Raw genomic sequence first — 12201 nt, forward strand, 5'->3', positions numbered from 1 at the left:
ATCACAGTAGTTTTTTGTGCACTGAAGTATAGCTTTTGGCTCAGAATCAATATCATGTGCTCTTGCTATGCTGAATTACTTTTGGTTATTCTAGATGAAGACCCGTTTCATCTTTTACTGTTGAAAAAATTCATTCTCCAATTAAGGCACATTTACTAACAATTGATATTCATTACTACTCAGTTACAATATACCTGTAGCTACAAGTTTAAAAAAATTGTGGTTTAAGAAAAACCCAAAACAAAGAAAACCCCCACCAAAACTAAGAATTGCTTTTAATAAGAAGTGGCAGGCACACACACTACCTACAAGGAAGCACAACTTCAGCTAGAACTCATCAATTCAAATGTCTGATTCCAATCAGTATGTCTAAAGCCATCTGTTAAACCATGGCTTATTAATGTTAATTATTTTGGCTACAACAGTAATTTTCAGCTTCTTGTTTACAGATCCTTATGAGTCAGTGAACTTAATTCAGGAGGTTGATGATGGACAACTCAGAAAAATAAGCTATTGAAACCTATTGCCAGCAGCCTCAAAAACATTGAACAGAAATCTGTGTATCTACTAGCAGATTTTTATTGGTCAGAGAAAATAAAAGATGAATTAAAGCCATAAATATCATCAGCTGTGATGAAAGGGAGATGTGGTGGGCAGGATATAAAAATGATGAATCTGTTTTAAATAAGACAAGCAATTGCATGCTGTGAAAAATATATACAAGAGAAAGGTTTATTGTTTTAGGCAGGGCAATTATAATATGAAGACCATAATCATCAGTGATTTTAGCAGTTAAACAAATTTTAGTCAAAAGGAGACTACTTATTAAAGTTACTCACATCAAGCATTTGGAGGATTGGGCTCATGCTGATACAAAGATCAATCAAGTGATGCACAGTTAATTTTTACTTTTATTTCAGGACACGCTTTAACTACTTAACAAGAAGAGAAATAGTGCCATCTGCTGACATAAGGAATAGGCACTTCCAAGAACAGCCTGAGGTGCCAAAACTCTTACAGCCAGTGTTTTTAAAAAATAAAGTTTGAACTTCTGCAGAAAATAGTTTACCCCCAAATTGTTTAGGCACATGTTTCTTCTAGTTTTGTCCACTTCAAAGAATTTATAATGGAGAGGTGGAATGGATACCCTTAAATTTGTATGTTTCCGGCAACTCTGCCCCCACCAAAACACTGCACAATTAACAAACTTTCCCTTTAGCTAGAACCCAGCGTCCTTCTGAGTGTTATTTCCACTTCCTATAACAAATATAAATTAATGCTCCCTAAATAAGCATTATCTACTGTATTTCCTTTAGCCAATACTGTATTTTGCCTTAGCAGAAAATTTAAGAGTTAAGTAAGAATGAAGAAAGCAAAATCAACTTAGTACATTCAGAAAAATCAGACAACCATGGGATTGTGCTGTTTTTTATTGTGTTTTCAATGGAGAAATACATCATCTGTTTACAAAATAGCTCTTGAAAAATACAAGGAGTACAGATACTATAAAACAAAGCAAACTCCAGTCATGAGACACTACGTACATCATGCGAAAGCAACAGTCTGATCTCCAGGTTATGAAAACTAGAATTAAAAAGTCACTATACAGAAAGGTTCCAAGTTTCCAGCTTGGCAAAACTTGGGTGCAGTTACATGAAACGTTTAATAAAATGAAAAAGATTTTCCGATGTGTAAACAAAATGACAAGACTAAATTTGTGCCTGGCAATTTCGATCTAAACTCCATAGCTACACAAAATACACAGACAGCTTGTACACTTCAACTGTTAAGATATAACCTTCTTTGGGGGGTGGACGACAGCAGGCTGCACAGGGCAAGGAAAAGAGAAATATTGTATACTAGACATCTTAGACAAATGGCAAAAAAAAAAAAAAACCCTTCAGTTACTGCACAGCCTAAGTAAAAGATAAGCTACACTCTGACTTTGGAGAATTAATTTAGAAGGATAAGGGGAAGAGTGTAAGTAATTTAACTTGTAACATGAAAGATGCATGTGTAATAGGATGGAGCACAATGGGAGAAGGGAGTTCATAAAACATGCTAATCAAAGTATGGGAAGTATGATTTAACATCCCACATATTTCAGACTTAAGTAATAGTAACATGAAGTTTGTTATCTACATCTGGTATTACTGTTGGTATCCCTCATGTTCCTCAAATACTGCTGTTCTTTGCCATGAGAGCTTCAGTTCATTCAAAAGAAAAAGTTGTTATAGTTTAATAGGACTACAAGAACAAAAAATAGGAGTAAGAGAGCTTACTAGATGTCAAGTGCTTACTAGAAATATGATTTTTAAAAATTTGGTGTTGTTCAGTATGTAAAACGGCTTGTGATGAACTATCTAAAAATAAAAAGGTTAAAATTCTTAGGGAAAAATCTTTTTGCCTTTATTTAAAATTTTAAGTTTTTTAATGCATACGGGACCTTTATGGAGTGTACAAAAATCATATTTAGTGATTCAAAGGCCATCAAGACAGGTGGTGTATTTCACAGGCACACAATATTTACCTAAACACTTTAGTCATGGGACAAATTTTGAATTTGTGCCTAGAGGCCACAAGGTACTGCAACTAGATAAGGGGCAGGGGGGGGAAACCCAAATGAGTACATGGCTTGTTTTTACTTTGTATAAATAACTACTGTTCTATATGGTGCATACAAGCTGAAAAAATAATAATAAAAAAAAAACCAACCCCAACATTAAATGCAAAAACTTTTCCCAAGAAATGAAGGGATAAAAAAAGGGAATAAGGAGTTCAATTAGCTTAAAAGAAAATTTACTGTTTGATTGCTGATTTGTATGCACCTTAAAACAATCCTATAAATAAAAGTAGACCACATCTTAATCATGTCTCACCAATACCAAACCTTCCCAATTACTTCCTCAACTTACGTCTTATGACCCCAAGATTGATATTACATTTAAAGCCTTACTGCTGCTTGATGGCAGTTGAACTAAACATACTATACACTTTGTTTTCAATGTATAGTATATCATAGAATGTCATCCAATTTGCAAATTACTACTATTGAAGAGACTCTTCAATAAAATGAAATTTTATCAGCTAAAGATCTAAAATTAGTCATACTCCCAATAAAAAAGTACATAAAAGTGCATTTAAGGGATTCTTATGCCAGTTTTATCTCAATTTTGAAACAATGCATCAAACAAATTCAATCAGAATGTCAAATATGGCTACAAATAGTGTTCATGTTTTTAAAGGCAGTAATCCTTTGAAATATTTAATGTAACTGTTGCTAACACATTAATTGTACTCCTGGCTTCACATACTAACCTGGACTTCCAATCAAGCGACGACTTTAGTCCAGAAAGGGAAGTGCACAACATATACCTAAATCCACTTGCGATTATGTTCTAGTCTTGCACCCTCCGTTCTCCTTTTTTTTTTCTAGCATTAGAAGACAACAGGTTGAGTTGGCAGATACTGTTTATGGACCCCTGAGGTGGTTTTTACCGGTTCAATCTCAATTTTATTGAATTCTTGATAACAGGAATAGGATTTGCAGGAAGAGCAGGGATATCTGAAAGGTCTGTACTGGGTGTTTTCTGAAAAGAAAAGAAGTTGGGTTGCATTTTGACTTCATAAAATATAAAAAATATATTGTAGTTATTGGCATTAACTTTCAAAACAAAGATCTTGACAAGACTTTTTAGGAATATATGAAGATAACTTCAGATTACAAAGAGAAAAACAGGTATTTCCTTTGTCTACACAGTTTTTAGTATGGAAAATTTCTGCTAGAATCTTTGTGTGCTTTTCCTTTTCTGACAACTGCAAGAAATTAGCAAGTGCTGCAGATAAAGCTGGACCTACTAATAACTGTATTGTAGTAAAACATCCACATAATACAGGTGCTTGATCAGTCACATCTACTATCTGATCTACATGTTTAGTATTTAAAAATGTCTCTTAACAATTCAGTGTTAAGTCTCTTCCCTCACAGACAAGTGATGAAAACCAGTTCCCAATCTGAAGTGTGTGTCTTCATACATTCACATTCCAGATTGTTGAAAAACTCTACAGTCAAATTTCCAACTTTTCATATTGGTTCAGATTTATATGAAACAAAGTACAACAAATTCTAGAAAGGTACTGTATAAATGTGTTAAGAATTCCATCTTGACAATAATCTGAAAAACTTTTTCTCGCTTAAATACCATTCGGCAACATTATATCTAAAACAAACAATGAAAACAGAAAAAAGAAACACTCCCAAGATTCAGTGAGATTCATTAATTTTTCACTTGTCATACATGCCTCTAAGATTGGGGTGGGTTTTTTTTTTTTTAAAGTATTTCCACTTCCACTGTGGCACATTATTTGCCTTCCCAATAACCCAGTTATTGAGCAATACTTCACATAATTTCTCATCAAATGTTTTCTTACATTGTAAATGTTCAAATTGATATAAGGTACATTTGATACATGGGGAAAACTGCATCAAAATGACCACTCTTAATTGTTGCTTTATTAAAAATAAATCAATCAAGTTAACACTGCAGCAGCAAAGCACAAAGTAACAAGGACCCAGAGCAAAATAGCTCTGAACCTTGTATCACCCCTTCCTGGAGTAACCTGGCTGGTGCTGATCTGCAGTTTGACATGCTTCTAATTTTCTGCAACATGGCAGTGTGTTAAACCAAGCCAACAAGAACACTGAAAAATGACAGAGGAGGTTCACCATCCTTTGTAGCTTCCAGATTACTTTTGCTAAAGTAACAACCACACAATCTGTAAAAAAGCTACAAAGCTTTATATAATCCCTCACAACAGACAAAATAAAACTCATGCACTTACTAAATGATCTAACAACTTTCCTGAAGAAGTTTAGGAAGTTCGTGTGGTGTCTACAGGTTTTGTCAAACAATTTTGCTATCTTTATTCAGTACTGCTCATACAGTTCCACATGTCCAGTAAGAAATACCATCATTACTATTGCAACAATCTCCATTTTCAACCAACACATTCACTACACATACCTTAATGATTCAAGTGCACATAAGGTGCTTGATAGTGACACTTGAATCAGCAGAGCACCAAGAGAATTTTAAAAATGCTAGCAAGAAACAGATGTGCTTTCTAAAAGTTGTGTTACAATACTAGAAACAAAAATTTAACTAAATGGAACAGAATTCTTACTGTTTTCCAAAGGACCTTACACTGCTAACATCAGCTGGTTAAGGAGTGACAAGCTTACAACTTTACTCTAGCACAAAATACTAGAATCTGAAGCTGCATCAGACATCTTCAACCTCTACCTGGGTATCTTTGAGCAGCAGCTATTTAAAGCATTTGTTTCCTTGTTAGAAAGGATTATTCTGCGCAAAGTACAAAGGAATAAACCGAGTCCCTTACTTTGAAGGCACAATTCAGAAGCGCGAATCCAGTTTCAGTCAGTTTGTATGGCAAGCCATACATGTTTAGCTACAATGCACATTCAATAAGATCAATGACCATCTAAAACACAAAAATTGTGATGGTAACAAGTAGCTTCTCATACTGCATGGAAGAATTGCTTTTAAAACCAGTACCTGAGGAGCTTGCAGAGAAGTTGTCTGAAGAGTTTCTGCTTGAGAGTTAACATTCACTTCTGTCTCACTTTGCTCCTGAAAAGAAACCAAAAGCATCACCACAGTTACTCCACTTCCAATGGGTTACTTATAGAGAACACCTAGAACTCCAGAATGTTTTACATTGTGCATGTACAGCATAAGAAAAATGCAATCATCAGCGCTTGCTGCATTGACACCCTTCCTTTTATGATGCAGGAATCATCACAGTGGAGAATGTTTCATTTATTAGGGATTTGACATTAACATAAGATATATCACTTATCAGTTGTCACTTGTTTAACCAATTAACACCTTTTATACAGAATACTATAGCAAAACAACACATATCATGCAACTCACTAAAGGGAAAAAGTGTATTATCAAGGAAGATCATGTGAAAAGCTACAGAATTTGTTTAAAAATACAACAGCTTTTCCACAGCTTTTGCCATTCTGCCAGGAGAGTCTTCCTGCTGCTTTAATGGGTTGAATCAGCTTTCTGAATGAATAGGTGGGTGTCAAGAGACTGATTTTCAGGTACAACAGGGACTACAGGACTAAAGCAGGACAATGGCAAGTTCTCACTTTAATAAAAACAGTCTGCTAGTTCAAAGTGTACCATGTAATAAACACACCTGAAAAAAAGCAATGCATTTCAATGGATGAAAACTTACATTTATGCTAATTTAAGAAATTTAATTCCACCATTTCCTTCCATAAATATTAAGGACAAAGTCTTAGAGGAGACTGCCAATAAAAACTAACAGGATTACCTATGTCTTTTATAATGATCTGTATCCAGTGGATCTATTCTCGAAGTGAGGATTAAGTGCTTACATCTATTTCTGCCCTCACCTGTCTCAAGTTCAGAGACATTGCAAGGTGACTGCCTAACAAAATACAATTCCTTGCTTAAGGGCATTGAAGCTATAAACCAAAGAACTTACATTTAACTTTAAGCATAAGCATAATTTCCAGCGTATTCCAGAGACAACAGAATGTGCCCCATAAAAACTGCAAAATGCCAACTGGAGAGCTGCTATCATAAGGCTAAAAAGAGTCTGTCACCCTTTCTGTTCCCCACTAAGCAGAAAAATTGTCTGTTAATTACAAGATACTGGAGGGACACATTGAATCTCCAAAGCCCCTAACAGTATGCTGTAACTTCACACAGTAATTTCACTGCCAGAGAAGATTTACTTACTATCACTTGAAGCTTCTTTATCTAAAAAGTGAGCAAGGTGGCTGGCTTTAGGATTCTCAGCCCAACGTGCAAACTCCAAATAGAATACATTCTTTCACTACTTAACACATCAGGTTTGGGATGCAGGAAAAACATGGCATATTGACATATCCTTGATCTAATTTGACAAACTGAAATATAAATATCACGACTAATTTTTTTCACCATGAATAATACCATGTAAACGACCAGCAAAGAAATTACAGTCCTATGTGACTGTGGATTCAGGCTCAACTTAACATGGCAGCAGGCAGGGGGCTTCAATTCAATTCTTATCAAAATAAGATATCATTTTGATATATTTGCTGGAGAGTCTATATCTAGACACACTCTTAGTCATTCCTAGAGAGAAACACAGTAATTTTCCCAATTAATATAAACAAAGTTATTTAGTCTAGGTATAGATACCTTAGTTTCCATTTTTTCATGTTCATTCAAATCTATACAGCTAGTATCTTCACTTATTTCATCCTGCTGAAAAGCAAACACAGAAACTATCACAAATCATAATTATTTTTTTTTTTAAATCAACAAGAAAATAAGGTCAAAGTGTTTAAAAGGACAGAATTAGTTTTAAGACTTAGCATATTATAGGCTTACCAAAATAATTACTTTTAAGATAAGAATTTAAATTCTAAGCATTTGTGCTAATGTAGTTCATTGTGTCACGTGATTAGTATCAACAACATAAAAATACACCTTGGCAAGCTGAAAACATCAAGCACCAATGCAATCAGAATAGGAAATATCTGAAACTTGGAATATGAGAATCAGCACTCTGGGTGAAATGAATATTCAAAGTTTTGAACATTGCTATGGTATGATCTCAAAATCTCAAATACCTCTTCAATTTTAATTTTCTTAGGAGACTCTTCTTTATGGGGAGAAGATGTCCTTTTCACTGCTGCGACAGGGCTAGGCATTTTTGTTGCAACATTTCCTGAACTTCTTGGTGATGGATTTAATAGATACGCTGAGGGAACAATTCTAGAGATGGTAGGCTTTGGTGGTGGAGAAATGGCTGGTTGTGTGGCAGTTTGAGGAATGCTTTCATTTGAAGTACCTATGGACAAATAATTTAAAGATCTTCAACAAGAGGAGTCGACACAATCATTTCAGTTCAATAACTGGTATTTTTGGTCTCTAATCAAAACCCCTGACATCAAGCAGGCATCAAGGAAGTGGTACAGTTAAGGGTGTAAGCATCGTGTCTGGAACAGCAAGTGTGCATACACTGCACAGTTTAGTTCAAGCTCATTCCTGAGCTTGAGTGCACCTTCAGCAAGTTCACTGATGACACCAGGTGGTGTGGTGCAGCTGACACACTGGAAGGACAGGATGCCATCCAGAGGGATCTGGACAGTCTGGACAGGTGGGTCAATGCAAAACTCTTGAAGGTCAGTAGAGTGAGTGCAAGGTCCTGTGGCTGGGTTGTGGCAATCCCAGGCACATCCACAAGCTGGGCAGAGAAGTGACTGAGAGCAGCCCTGAGGAGAAAGACTTGGGGGTGGTGGTTGATGAAAAACTCAACATGAGCTGGTAAATGTGCTCACAACCCAGAAAGCCAAACATGTCCTCGGCTGCAGTCAAAGGAGTGTGGGCAGCAGGTCAAGGGAGGGGATTTTCTTCCTCTACTCTGTTCTTGTGAGACCCCACCTGGAGTGCTGTGTACAGTTCTGGTGTCCCCAGTATAAGAAGGGCATGGAACTGTTGGAGCAAGTCCAGAGGAGGTCATGAGGTTGATAAGAGGACTGGAGCACCTCCCCTACAAAGGCAGGCTGAGAAAATGTGGGCTGGTCAGCCTGGAAAAGAGAAGGTTGCATGGAGAACTCTCAGCAACCTTCCAATACCTGAAGGGGCCTACAGGGCAGCCAAAGAGAGGTTCTTTGTCAGAAACTGTAGTGATAGGACAAAGAGCAATGGGTACAAACTGAAAGAGGGGAAGTCTGACTTAGGTATTAAGAACAAATTGTTTAGTGTGAGGTAGTGAGACACTGTAACAGGTTGTCCAGGGAGGTTTTGGATGCTCTGACCCTGGCAGTGTTCAAAGCCAGGTCAGTTAAAGCCTTGAACGAACTAAACTGGTCTAGTGGGAAGTGTCCCTGCCCATGACAGGAGTGGTTGGGGTTAGATGATCATTTAGCTCCATTTCAAGCCCTTTACACATGATTCTGAAAAAGAATTCCTGTATCAGACACTGGGTAGCCATGGCAATGACACTCCGCTTAGCCTAATTAACCCTGCTTAAGGCAGGCTATATGAGCCCAGATAGAGCTCTGTATAATACAGCTGTAGTATTTGTGTGAAGAAATTTTATTGCTTCTGTACTCAGCCATATACATGTATTGCCAAGACTGCATTAAATCAAATCCAAGAGCAATCTGATACTCCCTTTTTCACTCAAAAATGAAGTTTATCACTTCTTAGGCTTAGATTACCCAGTGACAAATATGAAGTCATCACAGAGCATCAAATAAAGAATTGATATTATATACATCCTTCTGAAAAATGCTCCATATGACAAAGCTCTATCTCATCAATTGCCTACCTCAAACCAATAAGCGCACATAGGGAGATGCTCCAGGATGAGAAAAAATACACTGAGGAAATTTTTCCTTAACAACTATCAGGTGAATAACATTTTGATTAACCAAAATATAAGAATGAACAACTTCTGATATGCTTCCAAATCCAAAAACCAGTCACGCCATTTAAGCTCCATTTAGTGCTCATGGACAAACTTACTCACACTGATGCACCTGTGACACGATAAAAATCAGAGACAAGTAAGACTAAACCACGCCACACATCAAGAGTGAAAAGAGAGACTTCATTGTGAAAGGCTAACCAGTCACTCCCCTTTTCCATCTATTTCTGACTTGCTCCTTGTACACAGCTAAAGCTCCATCAAAAAAGAAGAGTAGCTGATTCTAGGAGAGTATTTTCACAAGATGCTTTTATTATTTGACTAAAGAGTCAAATTTTTAAATTATTTTGAAGTGTACTTTTTCTTGCAGAAAACGGAGGATAAAGTCAGCACATACAGTGGGACATATCTGAACAGACATAAGGAACATGTGTTTCTGCTTACATCTGAGTCTGGCATTCTCACGAATCACAAGGGAGCACAGACTACACACAGTACAGAACCACCTTGAGTTTAACTACAAAAAGAATTAAAAATTAATATAAAAATTGTTCTTCCAGCTTTAAATAGTTTTTTCCTCATTTAGCTAATCAAACTATAGACCTACATTAGGTCATTGTAACACTACTGCTATTGTGAATGGCAAATACAAATCTCTAAGAATAAAAGAAATAAACATCACAGCAAATACTCCTCTGTGATTTTCTGAATCCTTAAGACATTATTGAACTATGTGTATGAAGGAGAACACATTACAGCATGTGTTAAATAAAGACTAGAAGACTCAAGCTGGAAGAAAAACTGCCAAATAAACATAACCAAAAATTCAATAGAAACAATATGCTATGCCATTTTCCTTACCCCCTGAGCTTTCACTGGAATTTATTTGTGGCACAGTGACTTCAGAAGCCTGTGTGTTGGTCACAGATGCTGCTGTTACAGCTGGCGCAGGACTGCTTCTGCTAAAAAGAGAAAAATTATGAAATGTTATGAAGACATTAGTAAAGCTATGGTGTTACATGATCTGCCTTTCATCACATCATGTGTGTTACCAGTAATCACAGCTGGAATTTTACCTACATTACAGAGCAGAACTTATGTCAGCAAAATGGTAAAAGTGAGCATTGGCAATCTACTGTCAAACTCAAGGAATGGAAGCTATTTCAAATATTTAATCTAAAGCACTCAATGACAGCTTTGAGACCAGAAAAAGGTTGCACTTGAAAGACAGGCAAAAAAAAATTACAGTAATGTGCACAGGAAAATACAGCAAACATTTACTGAAGAATGAAACAAAACCAGGGTAGGAGGACTAGAACAAAAAGTTTGTTTTTAATTTACACACACTGTTACAACAATGATTTCAGCCTAAAATCATCCCAAACAAAGGCCTGGCGCTTCAAGTGACCAACCACAAAAATTATCCTTTTTCCATCTTCAAGAAATTGCGAAGCACAGTGTGTCTAGAATCAGCCAATGACAATTTAAACTTCACCTGTGACATCCTAGGTAACACAGACTTATTTAAATAGCATAGATAGCAGTATCAACTACTGTTGATTCCTCAAGGAAAACTAACTAAAACCATTTGTCAAAAAGACTAAGTCAAGTATTCCACCCTACACAACATCATATATATGTAATACTGCTTAACTGTAGGAGATTGATGATAACCTCTTTGTGTATCAAAGAGACAAATATGAGACTCTCAAAAGAAGAGAGTGCACTCATTTATTGGGGAAAACTTAAGTTAACCTTGAGTTAAGGTAGGAAAATGCTTAATACAGAAACTTAGTATTAAGAAGTTTAATATGTACACTTTGAAACTATAGTGGGAAACTATGTTCCTAAGTTTAATTTGCATAGGTATCATCAGTAACAGCAGTAACTCTACTGATTCCCAAACAAAATCTAAACCTCTCTACTGTCTCACACTTGGATCCAAAACTCACTTCCTCACCCTCACAACTATTTTCTCACTACTTCTCATGGCATCCTACTACAGGGCCCAAGTTTTTCTATCACTGTGTTCTTCTAAGCAGTTTTACCCTACTTTATAATTGCTCATCTCAAGTCCAGCGCCATGCTCCCTATATCCCCCAAATTCTGCTCTAGTGCTCAAACTGAAATAAGAGTGTTTACAGTCCCCATCCAATTTGGAACAATTCCACCTTGGTAAAAGTGGTATTGCATGTGTGTAGCATTTGCCATGTGTTTAACACGAGTAATTCAGGAAGAGAAAGCAGCAACAAGAATGAAAGTCTTCATTACCCCTGAGAACTTCCAGAACTATTCAATGGACTTGTCTTCATAGCACTGGTAGGTGAAGGCACAGACGTGCTGTTATCACTGTCCATAGACAAGTCTAGGCTGCTGTCATTCAGAGCTGTCAACCTGATCCCTTCTGTCGAGTGCTGCAAGCCACAAGGCAAAGGAAAAGTCTGTTAGCCTAATTAAAGGTTTCAAAATCAACAGAAATTCAAGTTGTTTCAAAATGCAAACTAAAATGGACAATTTTTAAATCCTTTTACATGTAAATAATCCACCACCCTCTCACTACAGTCATTTATATTTTCATGTTCATAACTCTGTACAAATTTGTCTTAACCAATCACATGTAAAAACAAACTGTTACTGTATGTAATGACTTATTTTCACCTTTATTTCTAATTTCTTTGGTCTTGTGGACTTAGAAATACTTCCATTAGCTTCAGA

The 12201-nt window shown here is 36.4% G+C and overlaps 1 protein-coding gene across 4 annotated transcripts in view; it reads right to left on the minus strand.

Moving 5' to 3' along the window:
• Window positions 1-1412: 1412 nt before the first annotated feature.
• The window catches only part of PAPOLA (poly(A) polymerase alpha), a 43405-nt gene continuing 32616 nt past the window's right edge, over window positions 1413-12201 (minus strand). The window contains exons 17-22 of one of the 4 annotated variants that reach the window (XM_033062169.2): window positions 11758-11900; window positions 10348-10448; window positions 7682-7902; window positions 7248-7310; window positions 5577-5651; window positions 1413-3590 (exon numbers count right to left, since the gene is read on the minus strand). In XM_033062169.2, the coding sequence (XP_032918060.1) occupies window positions 3495-3590; window positions 5577-5651; window positions 7248-7310; window positions 7682-7902; window positions 10348-10448; window positions 11758-11900 (699 nt within the window). In that variant the 3' untranslated portion in view covers window positions 1413-3494. Of the gene's footprint in view, window positions 3591-5576; window positions 5652-7247; window positions 7314-7681; window positions 7903-10347; window positions 10449-11757; window positions 11901-12201 lie in introns of all 4 variants that reach the window. The other 3 variants (XM_033062170.2, XM_033062168.1, XM_033062167.1) reach the window with 3 other exon arrangements.

This window comes from Catharus ustulatus, chromosome 6, assembly GCF_009819885.2.
Source record: "Catharus ustulatus isolate bCatUst1 chromosome 6, bCatUst1.pri.v2, whole genome shotgun sequence".
In the NCBI taxonomy this organism is placed as follows: domain Eukaryota; kingdom Metazoa; phylum Chordata; class Aves; order Passeriformes; family Turdidae; genus Catharus; species Catharus ustulatus.